General features: G+C 46.7%; 1 protein-coding gene across 1 annotated transcript in view; it reads left to right on the forward strand.

Moving 5' to 3' along the window:
• The first annotated feature begins 1,902 nt into the window (after window positions 1-1,902).
• Window positions 1,903-21,523, forward strand: part of LOC147981003 (uncharacterized) — a 30,905-nt gene continuing 11,284 nt past the window's right edge. The window contains exon 1 of the mRNA XM_087515830.1: window positions 1,903-2,043. Within this exon, the coding sequence (XP_087371956.1) occupies window positions 1,903-2,043 (141 nt within the window). The remainder of the gene's footprint in view (window positions 2,044-21,523) is intronic.

A 21,523-nucleotide genomic window follows, 5' to 3' on the forward strand; every position in this document is an offset into this window, starting at 1 on the left:
GCTTAATGCTCCCTTCTAGGAAGCTTAAGACAGCAGCTACTAGTAAGCACGAAGGACCTACCAACGCTGAGTCGCCGACTACGTCGTAAAGAAAAGGTAAATGAAAACTGCACGCACGCTAGGGGAAAAGGCTTTTGTCATTGGCCACTTCAGGAACGAGGTTGGCAACGAAGGCAAGTCACCTTTGCCGCCGCCGCCGCGAAAGGACGGCGCGTTCCCTACGTAGGAAGTCATCGTCGCTGACCGCAGTGACCGGAGGAGAACATGCGCCGCTGCGCACACTGCTATAATCTGAAACCGGACGCCCGTTTTGCTCGAGATTGATGCCTTGGCTCGGCTGCACTACAACACGGTTAAGAAATGGAGGCATTTTATTGAAGGCATAAAAAAAGTGCCTTAGATTATCTCTTTCAAAGGCGTTCTGGAGAAAATGCCTTCAAAGGTCCATGGATAGCAGGCACTTATGAAAAATGCCTCAAAAGATGCTCAATTAATGGCATTTAAAAAAAGTGCCGTGATATGGAATAGTATACAGGCATTTTGCAAAAGGCCACTGGAGATTTAGATGCGTTTTTAGAAAACGCCGCAATTTACCAAAGCATAAGGGGTGTTTTGAAATTTGCCAGCACATGCTTTGAAGGCGTTCTGAAAGAAAACGCGTCGAAATCTCAGTTAAATTTCCAAATCAGTCCCTATTAGATGGCATATGTACGTCAACAACCTTCCACTCGTGCGGCCCAGTTGGCCAGATATATTGCATATAAAAGCTACTGTTACTCTTCAAAGCAATAGCAGGATGGTGGGATGGTCTGCATTACCTTAGAATTTACCAAAGCAATACTATTTGCATTTTTTGCGCCAGCCATTCGACGCTTGAATACAACCGCTAACTATTTAGTCCCATACCGTCTACCGAGATAAAATTTAGCCGCTTTAAAAGAACAGCCGCGTATTGTCTTGTAAGAATTCTCCAACGTAAACGAAAGTGACGTGTGATTTAGTTTAGTTTAATTATTAAATTAATTATTAATTATGGTGGACCTGTACATCTAACCTACGAGGACGGGAATGGCTCAGAAAAATGGTATTGAAATGTGATAGGTGGGACATGATTGGGCCAGCCAGCCCAGGGAAAAGGCCCGGCAAGTTGAGACGAGGTGGACCCGTTGCGTGTATGTGTGTGTGTGTTGTTAAGGCATTTTTCAAAAATGCCTAGGTAGACCTTTCCTTTCGGGATAGTCTCTAGCGTTTTTCTAAAACGCCTTGGTATATTTTTGGAGGCATTTTTTAGGCTTTTAAAGACATTTTTTAATGCCTCCTAATGTCTACTGTGTTGTAGTGCTCGGAGCGTTTTACCTATCACTAGCAGTTGCTATGTGACCTTCTTTTTTGTTTTTGAAACACGCTTCTGTCTGTCTGACTAGACCTGCTGTTCTCTATTCTATCTATCTTTCATTTGATGTGACGGAATAAGGCCAACTCCATTGCGCGACCCCATTCTGTCCGGCTCCGTTTGTTTGGGGTAAAACGGACAAACAAGGCGGCTCAGCGCGCGACGGTCCGGACCCGTTTGGTCCGTTTTGTATCAAGGCCGACCCATTTCGAGCGCATCTTTGCGCCGGGTTTGGGTCGCCGCGGACACCGAACGGACGCGCCGCTCGTCCGCGTCTGGCCGCGTGGCGGGGCGGCCATCTACCTCCCACCCGCCAACATCAATGCGCACGGGTGGCCGACCCCACCTGTCATCGGCCCAGTGGAAGGTCGCCGTCCTTCTTAAATAGGGAACCCGTGGACCGGTTGTCGCCCACATTGCCCCACTCCATCCCGCGGCCTTCTCGAAACCCGACCGCGCTAAACCCTAGCCCTCCCTTGTCGAGCTCGCCGGCCGGCCACCTCGAAGCCATGGGCTTCTGCAACCGCAAGGGGAAGCACGACCGCGAGGCCGGCTCCTCGTCGGGGCGCCGCGCCGGCTCCGTGAAGAAGGAGGCCGCATCACCACCACACCGGGCCCCCCGCGCCGCCCACTTTCTCCATCGCCCCCACGTCCGCCGGCGAGCGCGACCGACACTACATCCGCGCGTCGGTGTGCCGCTGTTATTGGGAGACGAGGACGCCGCTTCCCTGGAGCGACGTCCATTGATAACCCACAAGTATAGGGGATCGCAACAGGTTTCGAGGGTAGAGTATTCAACCCAAATTTATTGATTCGACACAAGGGGAGCCAAAGAATATTCTCAAGTATTAGCAGCTGAGTTGTCAATTCAACCACACCTAGAAACTTAGTATCTGCAGCAAAGGGTTTAGTAGCAAAGTAATATGATAGTGATGGTAACGGTAACAATGAAAGCAAAGTAATGTTTTTGGTATTTTGTAGTGATTGTAATAATAGCAACGGGAAAGTAAATAAGCGTAAACCAGTATATGGAAAGCTCGTAGGCATCGGATCAATGATGGATAATTATGCCGGATGCGGTTCATCATGTAACAGTCATAACATAGGGTGACACAGAACTAGCTCCAATTCGTCAATGTAATGTAGGCATGTATTCCGAATATAGTCATACGTGCTTATGGAAAAGAACTTGCATGACATCTTTTGTCCTACCCTCCCGTGGCAGCGGGGTCCTAATGGAAACTAAGGGATATTAAGGCCTCCTTTTAATAGAGAACCGGAACAAAACATTAGCACATAGTGAATACATGAACTCCTCAAACTACGGTCATCACCGGTAAGTATCTCGATTATTGTCACTTTGGGGTTAACGGATCATAACACATAATAGGTGACTATAGACTTGCAAGATAGGATCAAGAACTCTCATATATTGATGAAAACATAATAGGTTCAGATCTGAAATCATGGCACTCGGGCCCTAGTGACAAGCATTAAGCATAGCAAAGTCATAGCAACATCAATCTCAGAACATAGTGGATACTAGGGATCAAACCCTAACAAAACTAACTCGATTACATGATAAATCTCATCCAACCCATCACCGTCCAGCAAGCGTACGATGGAATTACTCACGCACGGCGGTGAGCATCATGAAATTGGCGATGGAGGATGGTTGATGATGATGACGGCGACGAATTCCCCTCTCCGGAGCCCCGAACGGACTCCAGATCAGCCCTCCCGAGAGGTTTTAGGGCTTGGCGCGGCTCCGTATCGTAAAACGCGATGAATTCTTCTCTCTTATTTTTTCCCCGAAAGCAAATATATAGAGTTGGAGTTGGAGTCGAGAGGTCTCCAGGGGCTCATGAGGTAGGGGGAGCAGTGAGAATTTTGAGTTGTGCTCTCTAGTAACTTCGGTGTCTGTCTTGCATACCCCCCGGTCACGATACTTCTTTGCGATAATTTCTTTGTGCAGTGCCACGAAAGGATCTACCTCGTCTAGATGTTGTAGCACTACCAAGTTTGCTCTGTCAAAGTCGCTGCGTTGATCTGAGTATGCCACGTGCAATTCCCTGTGACCGTTGCAGTGACCTTCTCCTTCGAGCCTCCCATCGTGCTTGTTAACGGGCAAACCAACACTAACACCAGGCGGCTGGTCTGTGCCATATAGAAAATTCTCACAGAAAGAGATGCACTCTTGTGTCAAATAGCCCTGGACGATGCTTCATCCGGACGGGACATGTTACGAACGAATCCTTTGATGATCCCATTCATCCTCTCAAACGGCTTCATGTTGTGCAGGAATGACGGCCCCAGGTCTATTATGTCATTCACAATATGGACACACAGATGCACCATGATGTCAAAGAATGCGGGCGGGAAGTACATCTCAAGCTCATTCAGTATCACAACGATCTCTTCCTGTAGCCTTCGAAGCTGCTTCACACTGATCGACTTTTGAGAGATGACGTCGAAAAAGCTGCAAAGACGAATAAGCGTGTCACGGACGTGCTTGTCCATTATCCCTCTAAGGGCAACAGGTAGTATCTGCATCATCATCACATGACAGTCATGGGACTTCATCCCGCTGAACCTTTTCTTGTCCGTGTCTAGATATCTGCTTATCTTGCCACAGTAACCGGAACTAACTTTGACTCCGGTAAGGCACTTAAAGAATTGATGGATCTCAGCCTGACTTAAGGTGAAGCAAGAAGGGGGCAATAATCCTCTTTCTTTATTTTCTTGCCCTTCTTCTCCCGTTCCCCTGTCTCCGTCTCTGTCTTGTCTGACATTTTACGGGGCGGCATGTGCAGATCTTCCCTGACTTTCAAATCTTGCAAGTCTTTTCTTGCCTTCGGCCCATCCTTGGTCTTATCCGGCATGTTCATCAGTGTTGCGAGCAAGCTCTCAAGGACATTCTTACAGATATGCATTTGATCAAGGCAATGATGTGTATCGAGTTTGTGCCAGTACTCCAAGTCCCAGAACACAGACCTCGTCTTCCATACCTCCAGCAGCGGCTCCGGCGCCTTTCTCATCGTCTTTCCCAACGCGGGGCTCTCCTTCCAGTTTTTCAACAGCTCATCGATTTCGGCACCGCTCCGCTTACGTGGAGGTCCTCGATGCTCAGCGTGACCATTGAATAGATCTCCACGGTTTCTCCACGGGTTGTCCTGTTCGAGCCATCTTCGATGCCCCATGTACACGATTTTCCTAGACCCGCCATCTTTCCTTGACGTTAGCTGCTGAGACGTCGTATCATCCATGCACCGCGTGCATCCGCAATATCCATGGCACACCTGGCCTGCCACATATCCGTAACCAAGATAGTCATGCACTGTCGTGATCAGCGCGGCTCTCATGTTGAAATACTCGCCTTTGCTGGCGTCCCATGTCTTGGCCGGTGTTTTCCATAACGTGTCTAACTCCTCTTGAAGTAGCCCCAGATACAAATTAATATTATTTCCTGATTGTTTCGGCCCTTGAATAAGCATGCTCATGTGAATGTACTTCGATTTCATGCACAACCAGGGGGGAGGTTGTACATCCATACGAACACGGGCCATGTGCTATGGTTGGTGTTCTGATTGCCAAACGGATTCATGCCATCGGTACACGCGCCGAGCATGATGTTCCTTGCATCACATCCAAAATACCGATAGAAGCTGTTCAACGCTCTCCACTGGCCTCCATCCTTGACGTGTCTCAGCTTCGGATCATCTCCATCATCGAGCTTCTTCCTCTCCGCGTGCCAGCGCTGTTGGAAATATGCCCTAGAGGCAATAATAAAAGCATTATTATTATATTTCCTTGTTCATGATAATTGTATTTATTCATGCTATAATTGTGTTATCCGGAAATCGTAATACATGTGTGAATAACAGACACCAAACATGTCCCTAGTAAGCCTCTAGTTGACTGGCTCGTTGATCAACAGATAGTCATGATTTCCTGACTATGGACATTAGATGTTATTGATAATGAGATCACATCATTAGGAGAATGATGTGATGGACAAGACCCAATCCTAAACATAGCACAAGATCGTATAGTTCGTTTGCTAGAGTTTTCCAATGTCAAAGTATCTTTTCCTTATACCATGAGATCGTGTAACTCCCGGATACCGTAGGAGTGCTTTGGGTATGCCAAACGTCACAACGTAACTGGGTGACTATAAAGGTAGACTACGGGTATCTCCGAAAGTGTCTGTTGGGTGACATGGATCAAGACTGGGATTTGTCACTCCGTATGACGGAGAGGTATCGCTGGGCCCACTCGGTAATGCATCATCATAATGAGCTCAAAGTGACTAAGTGTCTGGTCACGGGATCATGCATTACGGTACGAGTAAAGTGACTTGCCGGTAACAATATTGAACGAGGTATTGGGATACCGACGATCGAATCTCGGGCAAGTAGCATATCGATTGACAAAGGGAATTACATACGGGGTTGATTGAATCCTCGACATCGTGGTTCATCCGATGAAATCATCGTGGAGCATGTGGGAGCCAACATGGGTATCCAGATCCTGCTGTTGGTTATTGACCGGAGAGTCGTCTCGGTCATGTCTGCTTGTCTCCCGAACCCGTAGGGTCTACACACTTAAGGTTCGGTGACGCTAGGGTTGTGAAGATATGTATATGCAGAAACCCGAATGTTGTTCGGAGTCCCGGATGAGATCCTGGACGTCACGAGGAGTTCCGGAATAGTCCGGAGGTAAAGAATTATATATAGGAAGTGCTGTTTCGGGCATCGGGACAAGTTTCGGGGTTATCGGTATTGTACCGGGACCACCGGAAGGGTCCCGGGGGTCCACCGGGTGGGGCCACCTATCCCGGAGGGCCCCATGGGCTGAAATAGGATGGAACCCAGCCCATAGTGGGCTGGGGCGCCAGCCCCTATAGGCCCATGCGCCTAGGGTTCCACCATGGAAGAGTCCATGTGGTGGAAGGCACCCCTAGGTGCCTTGGGGGGAGGGAATCCTCCCCTTGGCCGCCGCCCCCCCTAATAGATCTCATCTACTAGGGCCGGCGCCCCCCCATGGCACCCCTATATATAGTGGGGGGGAGAGGAGGGATTACACACCAGCCCCTGGCGCCTCCATCTCTCCCGGTTACGTCTCTCCCTTGTAGTCTTGGCGAAGCCCTGCTTCTGTGACGCCCTGCATTCACCACCACGCCGTCGTGCTGCTGGATCTTCATCAACCTCTCCTCCCCCTTGCTGGATCAAGAAGGAGGAGACGTCTCCCGTCCCGTACGTGTGTTGAACGCGGAGGTGCCGTCCGTTCGGCGCTGGTCATCGGTGATTTGGATCACGTCGAGTACAACTACATCATCACCGTTCTTTTGAACGCTTCCGTGCGCCATCTACAAAGGTATGTAGATGCATCCGATGACTCGTTGCTAGATGAACTCCTAGATGATCTTGGTGAAATGAGTAGGAAAATTTTTGTTTTCTACAACGTTCCCCAACAGTGGTATGAGAGCTAGGTCTATGCGTAGTTCTTCTTGCGCGAGTAGAACACAATTAGTTGTGGGCGGAGATTTGTCAACTTTCTTGCCGTTACTAGTCTTTTCTTGCTTCAGCGGTATTGTGGGATGAAGCGGCCCGGACCAACCTTACACGTACGCTTACGTGAGACCGGTTCCACCGACTAACATGCACTAGTTGCATAAGGTGGCTGGCGGATGTCTGTCTCTCCCACTTTAGTTGGAGCGGATTTGATGAACAGGGTCCTTATGAAGGGTAAATAGAAGTTGACAAATCACGTTGTGGCTTTAACGTAGGTAAGAAGACGTTCTTGCTAGAACCCTAATTCAGCCACATAAAACTTGCAACAACAATTAGATGACGTCTAACTTGTTTTTGCAGCAAGTGGTTTGTGATATGATATGGCCAAAGTTGTGAAGAATGATGAATGATCTATATGTGATGTATGAGATGTTCAGGCTATTGTAATAGGAATCACGACTTGCATGTCGATGAGTATGACAACCGGCAGGAGCCATAGGAGTTGTCTTTATTCTTTTATATGACCTGCGTGTCATCGAGGAACGCCATGTAAATTACTTTACTTTATTGCTAAACGCGTTAGCCATAGTAGTAGAAGTAATAGTTGGCGAGCAACTTCATGGAGACACGATGATGGAGATCATGATGATGGAGATCATGGTGTCAAGCCGGTGACAAGATGATCATGGAGCCCCAAGATGGAGATCAAAGGAGCTATGTGATATTGGCCATATCATGTCACGTTTATTATTTCATTGCATGTGATGTTTATCATTTTTTGCATCTTGTTTACTTAGAACGACGGTAGTAAATAAGATGATCCCTCATAACAATATCAAGAAGTGTTCTCCCCTAACTGTGCACCGTTGCTAAAGTTCGTCGTTTCTAAGCACGCCTTGATGATCGGGTGTGATGGATCCTTACGTTCACATACAACGGGTGTAAGACAGTTTTACACAGCAAAACACTTAGGGTTAACTTGACGAGCCTAGCATGTGTATAGACATGGCCTCGGAACACAGAAGACCGAAAGGTCGAGCATGAGTCGTATAGAAGATACGATCAACATGAAGATGTTCACCGACGTTGACTAGTCCGTCTCACGTGATGATCGGACACGGCCTAGTTAACTCGGATCATGTAATACTTAGATGACTAGAGGGATGTCTAATCTAAGTGGGAGTTCATTAAAAATTTGATTAGATGAACTTAATTATCATGAACTTAGTCTAAAAGTATTTTACACTATGTCTTGTAGATCAAATGGCCCACGTAGTCCTCAACTTCAACGCGTTCCTAGAGAAAACCAAGCTGAAAGACGATGGCAGCAACTATACGGACTGGGTCCGGAACCTGAGGATCATCCTCATAGCTGCCAAGAAAGATTATGTCCTACAAGCACCGCTAGGTGATCCACCTGTCCCACAGAACCAAGATGTTATGAACGCTTGGCAGACACGTGCTGATGACTACTCCCTCGTTCAGTGCGGCATGCTTTACAGCTTAGAGCCGGGGCTCCAAAAACGTTTTGAGAGACATGGAGCATACGAGATGTTCGAAGAGCTGAAAATGGTTTTTCAAGCTCATGCCCAGATCGAGAGATATGAAGTCTCCGATAAGTTCTTTAGCTGTAAGATGGAGGAAAATAGTTCTGTCAGTGAGCACATACTCACTATGTCTGGGTTACATAACCGCTTGTCTCAGCTGGGAGTTAATCTCCCGGATGATGCGGTCATTGACAGAATCCTCCAGTCGCTTCCACCAAGCTACAAGAGCTTTGTGATGAACTTCAACATGCAGGGGATGCAAAAGACCATTCCTGAGTTGTTTGCTATGCTGAAATCAGCGGAGGTAGAAGTCAAGAAGGAACATCAAGTGTTGATGGTCAATAAAACCACTAAGTTCAAGAAAGGCAAGGGTAAAAAGAACTTCAAGAAGGACGGCAAGGAGGTTGCCGCGCCCGGCAAGCAAGCTGCCGGGAAGAAGCCAAAGAATGGACCCAAGCCCGAGACAGAGTGCTTTTATTGCAAAGGGAAGGGTCACTGGAAACGGAACTGCCCCAAATACTTAGCGGACAAGAAGGCCGGCAACACCAAAGGTATATTTGATATACATGTAATTGATGTGTACCTTACCAGTACTCGTAGTAACTCCTGGGTATTTGATACCGGTGCCGTTGCTCATATTTGTAACTCACAGCAGGAGCTGCGGAATAAACGGAGACTGGCGAAGGACGAGGTGACGATGCGCGTCGGGAATGGTTCCAAGGTTGATGTGATCGCCGTCGGCACGCTGCCTCTACATTTACCTACGGGATTAGTTTTAAACCTCAATAACTGTTATTTAGTGCCAGCTTTGAGCATGAACATTGTATCGGGATCTCGTTTAATTCGAGATGGCTACTCATTTAAATCTGAGAATAATGGTTGTTCCATTTATATGAGAGATATGTTTTATGGTCATGCTCCTATGGTGAATGGTTTATTCTTAATGAATCTCGAGCGTATTGCTACACATATTCATAGTGTGAGTACCAAAAGATGTAAAGTTGATGATGATAGTACCACATACTTGTGGCACTGCCGCCTTGGTCACATAGGTGTCAAACGCATGAAGAAGCTCCATACAGATGGACTTTTGGAGTCTCTTGATTATGAATCATTTGACACATGCGAACCATGCCTTATGGGTAAAATGACCAAGACTCCGTTCTCAGGAACAATGGAGCGAGCAACCAACTTATTGGAAATCATACATACTGATGTATGCGGTCCAATGAGTGTTGAGGCTCGCGGTGGCTATCGTTATGTTCTCACCCTCACTGATGACTTGAGTAGATATGGGTATGTCTACTTAATGAAACACAAGTCTGAAACCTTTGAAAAGTTCAAGGAATTTCAGAGTGAGGTTGAGAATCAACGTGACAGGAAAATCAAGTTTCTACGATCAGATCGTGGAGGAGAATACTTGAGTCACGAATTTGGTACACACTTAAGAAAATGTGGAATAGTTTCACAACTCACGCCGCCTGGAACACCTCAGCGTGACGGTGTGTCCGAACGTCGTAATCGCACTCTATTGGATATGGTGCGGTCTATGATGTCTCTTACCGATTTACCGCTATCTTTTTGGGGCTATGCTTTAGAGACTGCCGCATTCACTTTGAATAGGGTTCCGTCGAAATCCGTTGAGACGACACCGTTTGAATTATGGTTTGGTAAGAAACCTAAGTTGTCGTTTCTAAAAGTTTGGGGATGCGATGCTTATGTCAAGAAACTTCAACCTGAAAAGCTCGAACCCAAATCGGAAAAATGCGTCTTCATAGGATACCCAAAAGAAACTGTTGGGTACACCTTCTACCTAAGATCCGAAGGCAAGATCTTTGTTGCCAAGAATGGGTCCTTTCTAGAGAAAGAGTTTCTCTCGAAAGAAGTAAGTGGGAGGAAAGTAGAGCTTGATGAAGTATTACCTCTTGAACCGGAAAATGGCGCAACTCAAGAAAATGTTCCTGAGGTGCCTGCACCGACTAGAGAGGAAGTTAATGATAATGATCAAGATACTTCTGATCAAGCTCCTACTGAAATTCGAAGGTCCACAAGGACACGTTCCGCACCAGAGTGGTACGGCAACCCTGTCTTGGAAATCATGTTGTTAGACAACGGTGAACCTTCGAACTATGAAGAAGCGATGGCGGGCCCGGATTCCGACAAATGGCTAGAAGCCATGAAATCCGAGATAGGATCCATGTATGAAAACGAAGTATGGACTTTGACTGACTTGCCCGTTGAACGGCGAGCCATAGAGAATAAATGGATCTTTAAGAAGAAGACAGACGCGGATGGTAATGTGACCATCTATAAAGCTCGGCTTGTCGCTAAGGGTTATCGACAAGTTCAAGGGGTTGACTACGATGAGACTTTCTCACCGGTAGCGAAGCTGAAGTCTGTCCGAATCATGTTAGCAATTGCCGCATTTTATGATTATGAAATTTGGCAAATGGACGTCAAAACGGCATTCCTTAATGGTTTCCTTAAGGAGGAATTGTATATGATGCAGCCGGAAGGTTTTGTCGATCCTAAGAATGCTGACAAGGTGTGCAAGCTCCAACGCTCGATTTATGGGCTGGTGCAAGAATCTCGGAGTTGGAACATTCGCTTTGATGAGATGATCAAAGCGTTTGGGTTTACACAGACTTATGGAGAAGCCTGTGTTTACAAGAAAGTGAGTGGGAGCTCTGTAGCATTTCTCATATTATATGTAGATGACATACTTTTGATGGGAAATGATATAGAACTCTTGGACAGCATCAAGGCCTACTTGAATAAAAGTTTTTCAATGAAGGACCTTGGAGAAGCTGCTTATATATTAGGCATCAAAATCTATAGGGATAGATCGAGACGCCTCATAGGTCTTTCGCAAAGCACATACCTTGATAAGATATTGAAGAAGTTCAATATGGATCATTCTAAGAAGGGGTTCTTACCTTTGTTACAAGGTGTGAAATTGAGCTCAGCTCAATGTCCGACCACGGCAGAAGAAATAGAAGAGATGAGTGTCATCCCCTATGCCTCAGCCATAGGTTCTATTATGTATGCCATGCTGTGTACCAGACCTGATGTAAACCTTGCCGTAAGTTTGGTAGGAAGGTACCAAAGTAATCCCGGCAAGGAACACTGGACAGCGGTCAAGAATATCCTGAAGTTCCTGAAAAGGACTAAGGAAATGTTTCTCGTTTATGGGGGTGACGAAGAGCTCGTCGTAAAGGGTTACGTCGACGCTAGCTTCGACACAGATCTGGATGACTCTAAGTCACAAACCGGATACGTGTATATGTTGAATGGTGGAGCAGTAAGCTGGTGCAGCTGCAAGCAGAGCGTCGTGGCGGGATCTACATGTGAAGCGGAGTACATGGCAGCCTCGGAGGCAGCACATGAAGCAATATGGGTGAAGGAGTTCATCACCGACCTAGGAGTCATACCCAATGCGTCGGGGCCAATCAAACTCTTTTGTGACAACACTGGAGCTATTGCACTTGCCAAGGAGCCCAGGTTTCACAAGAAGACAAGGCACATCAAGCGTCGCTTCAACTCCATTCGTGAAAATGTTCAAAATGGAGACATAGAGATTTGTAAAGTACATACGGACCTGAATGTAGCAGATCCGTTGACTAAACCTCTCCCTAGAGCAAAACATGATCAACACCAGAATTCCATGGGTGTTCAATTCATCACTATGTAACTAGATTATTGACTCTAGTGCAAGTGGGAGACTGTTGGAAATATGCCCTAGAGGCAATAATAAAAGCATTATTATTATATTTCCTTGTTCATGATAATTGTCTTTATTCATGCTATAATTGTGTTATCCGGAAATCGTAATACATGTGTGAATAACAGACACCAAACATGTCCCTAGTAAGCCTCTAGTTGACTGGCTCGTTGATCAACAGATAGTCATGATTTCCTGACTATGGACATTAGATGTTATTGATAACGAGATCACATCATTAGGAGAATGATGTGATGGACAAGACCCAATCCTAAACATAGCACAAGATCGTATAGTTCGTTTGCTAGAGTTTTCCAATGTCAAAGTATCTTTTCCTTAGACCATGAGATCGTGTAACTCCCGGATACCGTAGGAGTGCTTTGGGTATGCCAAACTTCACAACGTAACTGGGTGACTATAAAGGTAGACTACGGGTATCTCCGAAAGTGTCTGTTGGGTGACATGGATCAAGACTGGGATTTGTCACTCCGTATGACGGAGAGGTATCGCTGGGCCCACTCGGTAATGCATCATCATAATGAGCTCAAAGTGACTAAGTGTCTGGTCACGGGATCATGCATTACGGTACGAGTAAAGTGACTTGCCGGTAACAAGATTGAACGAGGTATTGGGATACCGACGATCGAATCTCGGGCAAGTAACATATCGATTGACAAAGGGAATTGCATACGGGGTTGATTGAATCCTCGACATCGTGGTTCATCCGATGAAATCATCGTGGAGCATGTGGGAGCCAACATGGGTATCCAGATCCCGCTGTTGGTTATTGACCGGAGAGTCGTCTCGGTCATGTCTGCTTGTCTCCCGAACCCGTAGGGTCTACACACTTAAGGTTCGGTGACGCTAGGGTTGTGAAGATATGTATATGCAGAAACCCGAATGTTGTTCGGAGTCCCGGGTGAGATCCTGGACGTCACGAGGAGTTCCGGAATAGTCCGGAGGTAAAGAATTATATATAGGAAGTGCTGTTTCGGGCATCGGGACAAGTTTCGGGGTTATCGGTATTGTACCGGGACCACCGGAAGGGTCCCGGGGGTCCACCGGGTGGGGCCACCTATCCCGGAGGGCCCCATGGGCTGAAATAGGATGGAACCCAGCCCATAGTGGGCTGGGGCGCCAGCCCCTATAGGCCCATGCGCCTAGGGTTCCACCATGGAAGAGTCCATGTGGTGGAAGGCACCCCTAGGTGCCTTGGGGGGAGGGAATCCTCCCCTTGGCCGCCGCCCCCCCTAGTAGATCTCATCTACTAGGGCCGGCACCCCCCCCCCATGGCACCCCTATATATAGTGGGGGGAGAGGAGGGATTACACACCAGCCCCTGGCGCCTCCATCTCTCCCCGTTACGTCTCTCCCTTGTAGTCTTGGCGAAGCCCTGCTTCTGTGACGCCCTGCATCCACCACCACGCCGTCGTGCTGCTGGATCTTCATCAACCTCTCCTCCCCCTTGCTGGATCAAGAAGGAGGAGACGTCTCCCGTCCCGTACGTGTGTTGAACGCGGAGGTGCCGTCCGTTCGGCGCTGGTCATCGGTGATTTGGATCACGTCGAGTACAACTACATCATCACCGTTCTTTTGAACGCTTCCGTGCGCCATCTACAAAGGTATGTAGATGCATCCGATGACTCGTTGCTAGATGAACTCCTAGATGATCTTGGTGAAACGAGTAGGAAAATTTTTGTTTTCTGCAACGTTCCCCAACAAGCGCATTAGCTTTGCTTCCTTGGGATCTACAAAATACCTCTAGAGACGGGGAGTGATCGGTAAGTACCATACCACTTTCTGGGGACATTTCTCCCCAGCCTTCTTGTATCGAGAAGCATTGCACACCGGACAGCTTGTTTTTTCTGTGTGCTCCTTCCGATAAATTATGCAATCGTTGATGCATGCATGGTATCTAACGTGTGGCAGATCAAGAGGGCACACGATCTTCTTGGCCTCATCAACACTACTAGGACATAGATTACCCGCGGGAAGAACATCCTTTAGGTACTTGAGATGCTCATCGAGGCTAGTGTCGGTCCATTTGTTTTTAGCCTTCGTCTTCAGGAGTTGGAGCATGAAACTCAAGCGGGTCACCTCAGGATTGCAACCATCATACAATGGAGTGTTCGAGTCTACCACCAGTTTCTCCAGCTTAGCCTCCTCTCTAGAAGCAGCTCTCTCAGTACTCGTCTCCTTGCGAAGCAATGCTTGAACATGAGGGTCCCGCACGATTGAACTTAGTACCGACGAACTCTGCTGCGTGGAGTCCATGTTGTTCTCTCCGCCGCCATGTCCGGCCCCTTCTCCGCCGCCATGTCTGGCCTCTTCCCCGCCGCCATTATCGATCATCTCTTTGTCTTGCCCCGTGTCATCATTGCCTGCCCCGTCGGCATCCTCAACATCGTCATCCTCATCTTCAATTATCCACCGAGTATAGCCATCCATGAAACCAGTCATGAGCAGGTGCGCTTCGACACGACCATCGTCATGGGGGTTGAGCCAAAATATTCCTTTGCATTTTCGACACGGACATAAAACCTCTCTCAGGTTATTTTCCTTCATGCCCTGCACTGCCGACCGCAACCACCTGTCCACCATCGTTCCACTGACCATCGTCAACTCTGCACGATAATAATAAACAAATTGATTATAAAAATGCGTGCATTCATCAAAGTCATACAAAAAATCGGCATGACCTTCCTTAAAATAGGACATATATAGATCTAGAGTTTGCCCGGAATTCGCCGAAACGAAAATAAATCGACATTTCGGCAAAACATAGGCAACTCAAAAGCACAATTTGGCGTCAACTCATACCACACACAAAATTTTCATAAACATATCACACACACATAAACATATTTCCATTTTGCAAAAGCATGAAATTTTAATCACCTCTATCTCGAGATTGAGCACACGGTGGAGATGATGTTGTAGGGAGATCAAAAGTGCACAAATCTCTTCTTGACAAAGATAGATCTGGTTAGGGGCAAATAGGTCACTTAACTAAATGCTACATCTACCTAGCTACCTAATTTGGGAGGAGACAACTTCAACTAGTGGAGGGGGAAGAAAAAAGAGAAAGGAGATGCATTAATGGAGGTGGTGTAGTTATAGCTAGGAGTAATGAAGAGAGAGAAAGGTAGGTAGAAGAGGGAGAGTAATGGGGGAGAAGTATTGAGGAAGAAGAAGAGTGAAAGAGGGAGGACGTGGGAGGTAGGGGAAAGGGAGGAGAGGAGATGGGGAGGGGGAGGTGGAAAAACGTGGTGGGTGCTACGTCTTAGCAGTAGCGCGGGAGCAAAAGTGCGCTGCTGCTAAGAGCGTAGCAGCAGCGCGCTTTCCTATCACGCGCTACTGCTAAACGGGCCAACCGTGTGGACAATTTCAAAATTAGCAGCAGCGACGTGACTAAAAAGAGCGCTACTACTATGGCATTAGCAGCAGCGCGCTTCCTAATGCCGCGCTACTGGTAAACTTAGGTCGTTGTATACTATCGGTGGATTTTTGTAGCAGCGCGGTTTAAACATCACGCGCTACTGCTAAATTTGCACCAGTAACGTGCTTTCCGTAACCGCACTGCTACTAATTAGCAGCAGCGCCTCTTTTTATGCCGCGCTGCTGCTAAGATTCTGTGTATAAGGTTTTCCCTAGTAGTGATGCCTCCAAAGATGGGACCCTTAGTACGGTTCATACTTAACCGTCTAGCAATAATGCCACCCATACTAAAAGAGTTATCACCATATAAGCCGTGGTGCAAAATAATAATATCAGGGATACTCAGGTTTCCACAGTTTCTGCGACCAATTAAGCAACGACTAGCAAATAACGCAAAGTAGCGTAAAACGGGAAAATGTATGCTAGTGATTCGTGCATCGGAAACCTTCCTTGTTTCCCCTACAGTGATAGTGTCAATAAATCCCTCCACATCATCACGATGTGGTTCTTCTGTCTTGCCCCCAAAAGGGACTAGACAAATCCGACAGAAATCATAAAGTGACATCTCCTTATGCTCATCATATAAATGAAATTCCACCGTAGGTGGTGAGTTCTTAGAATGAAAATGAAAGTTTTGCACAAAGGTATTTGTGAGCAAGAGCTACTGATCGCATTGGTCGTGGAGGAAAGCGGTAAGGCCTGAAGTCTGAGCCAACTCATGAAAATCTTCATAAATCCCGGCTGCTCTTAAGAAATCCTCGGAAGGCCATTCACACGCCCGAACCTCCGCGGTGCGCGGAAAATTATACTTAGGCTTCGGTGCCTTTTCCTTCGAGCTTTGGCTCGATGAGCCCCTCAATAATCTCCTCATCATTTTCTGAAAAATTCTGAAATTTTTAGTAACTTCAAAATAAAATTAAACCAAACTCAATAATATTGATAGCAACTACTCCTACAAGTGCCTAGAGCCTATATCATGCATCAAAACTACTTTTGACCATATACATTTGACATGCAAGCTCAAGAACAGGGTCACCTAAGCAGCAAAAATTTGCAATGAATAAAGCACTAGAACAAAAACTAATTGGACCAATGGAGGAGTCACATACCAAGGAACAATCTCCCCAAGCAGTTTTGTGAGAGGTGCTTTGAGCAAGGTGATTGAAAATGGCAGCAAAGAGGGCTGGAACTCGTGCTTGAGTTGGTTTTTCGTGTTTGTGGGAGAAAGAAGAAGAGGATGGGTTCAGGAATAAGTGGAGGAGGGCCACCGTGGGCCCACGAGGTAGGGGGCGCGCCTTAGGGGGGTGGGCGCGCCCTCCACCCTCGTGGCAAGGTGGTTGGCCCCCTGGTGTGTTCTTTATTCCATAAATCCTCAAATATTCTAGAAAAAAATCATATTTAAATTTCAGGGCATTTGGAGAACTTTTATTTTCGAGGTATTTTTATATTGCACGGATAATCAGATAACAGATAGAAAATTAGTTACTTTTACTTTATTTCAACTAAATAACAGAAAGTATAGAGACGGTACAAAAGGTTGTGCTTCTAGTTTCATCCATCTCATGCTCGTCAAAAGGAATCAACTAATAAGGTTGATCAAGTCTTGTTAACGAACTCATTCCGAATAACATGGAACCGGAGAAATTTCGAATAACACTATATTACCTCAACGGGGATATGCACATCCCCAATAATAAGAATATCATATTTCTTCTTGACAGTAGGAAGAGGAAATTCAAAACCTCCAAATATAATCGATGAAAATTTTCCAATAGAGTTGATACTATGAACTTGAGGTTGTTTCCTCGGAAAGTGTACCGTATGTTGGGGAACGTTGCAGAAAACAAAAATTTTCCTACGGTTTCACCAAGATCCATCTAGGAGTTCATCTAGAAACGAGTGATCGGATTGCATCTACATACCTTTGTAGATCACGCGCGGAAGCGTTCAAAGAACGGGGATGAGGAAGGCGTACTCGACGTGATCCAAATCACCGGAGATCCTAGCGCCGAACGGACGGCACCTCCGTGTTCAACACACGTACGGTCAGCGTGACGTCTCCTCCTTCTTGATCCAGCAAGGGGAAGGAGAGGTTGAGGAATATGGCTCCAGCAGCAGCACGACGGCGTGGTGGTGGAGGAGCTGCAGTACTCCGTCAGGGCTTCGCCAAGCTCTACGGAGGAGGAGGATGTGTTGAAGAGGGAGAGGGAGGCACCAAAGGCGTGGTGTGAGAGGCCCTCCTTCCCCACTATATATATGGAGCCTAGGGGGGGCGCCGGCCCTAGGAGATGCAATCTCCTAGGGGGGCGGCGGCCAAGGGAGGAGTCCATCCTCCCCAAGGCACCTAGGAGGTGCCTTCCCCTTTTAGGACTCTTCCTTTCCTTATCTCTTGGCGCATGGGCCTCTTGGGGCTGGTGCCCTTGGCCCATATAGGCCAAGGCGCACACCCCTACAGCCCATGTGCCCCCCCGGGGCAGGTGGCCCCACCCGGTGGGCCCCCGGGACCCTTCCGGTGGTCCCGGTACAATACCGGTGACCCCGAAACTTGTCCCGATAGCCGAAATAGCACTTCCTATATATAATTCTTTACCTCCGGACCATTACGGAACTCCTCGTGACGTCCGGGATCTCATCCGGGACTCCGAACAACATTCGGGTTACTGCATATACATATCCCTACAACCCTAGCGTCACCGAACCTTAAGTGTGTAGACCCTACGGGTTCGGGAGACATGTAGACATGACCGAGACGACTCTCCGGCCAATAACCAACAGCGGGATCTGGATACCCATGTTGGCTCCCACATGCTCCTCGATGATCTCATCGGATGAACCACGATGTCGAGGATTCAATCAATCCCGCATACAATTCCCTTCGTCAATCGGTATGTTACTTGCCCGAGATTCGATCGTCGGTATCCCTATACCTCGTTCAATCTCGTTACCGGCAAGTCACTTTACTCGTACCGTAATGCATGATCCCGTGACCAGACACTTGGTCACTTTGAGCTCATTATGATGATGCATTACCGAGTGGGCCCAGTGATACCTCTCCGTCACATGGAGTGACAAATCCCAGTCTTGATCCGTGTCAACCCAACAGACACTTTCGGAGATACCCGTAGTATACCTTTATAGTCACCCAGTTACGTTGTGACGTTTGGTACACCCAAAGCACTCCTACGGTATCTGGGAGTTACACGATCTCATGGTCTAAGGAAAAGATACTTGACATTGGAAAACTCTAGCAAACGAACTATACGATCTTGTGCTATGTTTAGGATTGGGTCTTGTCCATCACATCATTCTCCTAATGATGTGATCTCGTTATCAATGACATCCAATGTCCATAGTCAGGAAACCATGACTATCTATTGATCAATGAGCTAGTCACCTAGAGGCTTACTAGGGACATGTTGGTGTCTATTATTCACACATGTATTACGATTTCCGGATAACACAATTATAGCATGAATAAAGACAATTATCATGAACAAGGAAATATAATAATAATGCTTTTATTATTGCCTCTAGGGCATATTTCCAACAGTCTCCCACTTGCACTAGAGTCAATAATCTAGTTACATTGTGATGAATCGAACACCCATGGAATTCTGGTGTTGATCATGTTTTGCTCTAGGGAGAGGTTTAGTCAACGGATCTGCTACATTCAGGTCCGTATGTACTTTACAAATATCTATGTCTCCATCTTGAACATTTTCACGAATGGAGTTGAAGTGACGCTTGATGTGCCTGGTCTTCTTGTGAAACCTGGGCTCCTTGGCAAGTGCAATAGCTCCAGTGTTGTCACAGAAAAGTTTGATTGGCCCCGACGCATTGGGTATGACTCCTAGGTCGGTGATGAACTCCTTCACCCAAATTGCTTCATGCGCTGCCTCCGAGGCTGCCATGTACTCCGCTTCACATGTAGATCCCACCACGACGCTCTGCTTGCAACTGCACCAGCTTACTGCCCCACCATTCAAAATATACACGTATCCGGTTTGTGACTTAGAGTCATCCAGATCTGTGTCGAAGCTAGCGTCGACGTAACCTTTTACGACGAGCTCTTCGTCACCTCCATAAACGAGAAACATTTCCTTAGTCCTTTTCAGGTACTTCAGGATATTCTTGACCGCTGTCCAGTGTTCCTTGCCGGGATTACTTTGGTACCTTCCTACCAAACTTACGGCAAGGTTTACATCAGGTCTGGTACACAGCATGGCATACATAATAGACCCTATGGCTGAGGCATAGGGGATGACACTCATCTCTTCTATATCTTCTGCCGTGGTCGGACATTGAGATGAGCTCAATTTCACACCTTGCAATATAGGCAAGAACCCCTTCTTAGACTGATCCATATTGAACTTCTTCAATATCTTGTCAAGGTATGTGCTTTGTAAAAGACCTATGAGGCGTCTTGATCTATCTCTGTAGATCTTGATGCCTAATATATAAGCAGCTTCTCCAAGGTCCTTCATTGAAAAACTCTTATTCAAGTAGGCCTTAATGCTGTCCAAAAGCTCTATATCATTTCCCATCAAAAGTATGTCATCTACATATAATATGAGAAATGCTACAGAGCTCCCACTCACTTTCTTGTAAACGCAGGCTTCTCCATAAGTCTGCGTAAACCCAAACGCTTTGATCATCTCATCAAAGCGAATGTTCCAACTCCGAGATGCTTGCACCAGCCCATAAATCGAGCGTTGGAGCTTGCATACCTTGTCAGCATACTTAGGATCGACAAAACCCTCCGGCTGCATCATATACAATTCTTCCTTAAGGAAACCATTAAGGAATGCTGTTTTGACGTCCATTTGTCATATTTCATAATCATAGAATGCTGCAATTGCTAACATGATTCGGACGGACTTTAGCTTCGCTACCGGCGAGAAAGTCTCATCGTAGTCAACCCCTTGAACTTGTCGATAACCCTTAGCGACAAGCCGAGCTTTATAGATGGTCACATTACCATCCGCGTCTGTCTTCTTCTTAAAGATCCATTTATTTTCTATGGCTCGCCGCTCAACAGGCAAGTCAGTCAAAGTCCATACTTCGTTTTCATACATGGATCCTATCTCGGATTTCATGGCTTCTAGCCATTTGTCGGAATCCGGGCCCGCCATCGCTTCTTCATAGTTCGAAGGTTCACCGTTGTCTAACAACATGATTTCCAAGACAGGGTTGCCGTACCACTCTGGTGCGGAACGTGTCCTTGTGGACCTACGAAGTTCAGTAGCAACTTGATCTGAAGTTTCATGATCATCATCATTAACTTCCTCTCTAGTCGGCGCAGGCACCTCAGGAACATTTTCTTGAGTTGCGCCATTTTCCGGTTCAAGAGGTAATACTTCATCAAGCTCTACTTTCCTCCCACTTACTTCTTTCGAGAGAAACTCCTTCTCTAGAAAGGACCCATTCTTGGCAACAAAGATCTTGCCTTCGGATCTGAGGTAGAAGGTATACCCAATAGTTTCTTTAGGGTATCCTATAAAGACGCATTTTTCCGACTTGGGTTCGAGCTTTTCAGGTTGAAGTTTCTTGACATAAGCATCGCATCCCCAAACTTTCAGAAACGACAGCTTAGGTTTCTTTCCAAACCATAATTCATACGGTGTCGTCTCAACGGATTTTGACGGAGCCCTATTTAAAGTGAATGCGGCAGTCTCTAAAGCATACCCCCAAAAAGATAGCGGTAAATCGGCAAGAGACATCATAGATCGCACCATATCTAATAGAGTGCGATTACGAAGTTCGAACACACCATTACACTGAGGTGTTCCAGGCGGTGTGAGTTGTGAAACTATTCCACATTTTCTTAAGTGTGTGCCAAACTCGTGACTCAAGTATTCTCCACGATCTGATCGCAGGAACTTGATTTTCCTGTCACGTTGATTCTCAACCT

This window comes from Triticum urartu, chromosome 3A, assembly GCF_056163025.1.
Source record: "Triticum urartu cultivar PI428250 chromosome 3A, HENAU_Tu73, whole genome shotgun sequence".
NCBI lineage: Eukaryota > Viridiplantae > Streptophyta > Magnoliopsida > Poales > Poaceae > Triticum > Triticum urartu.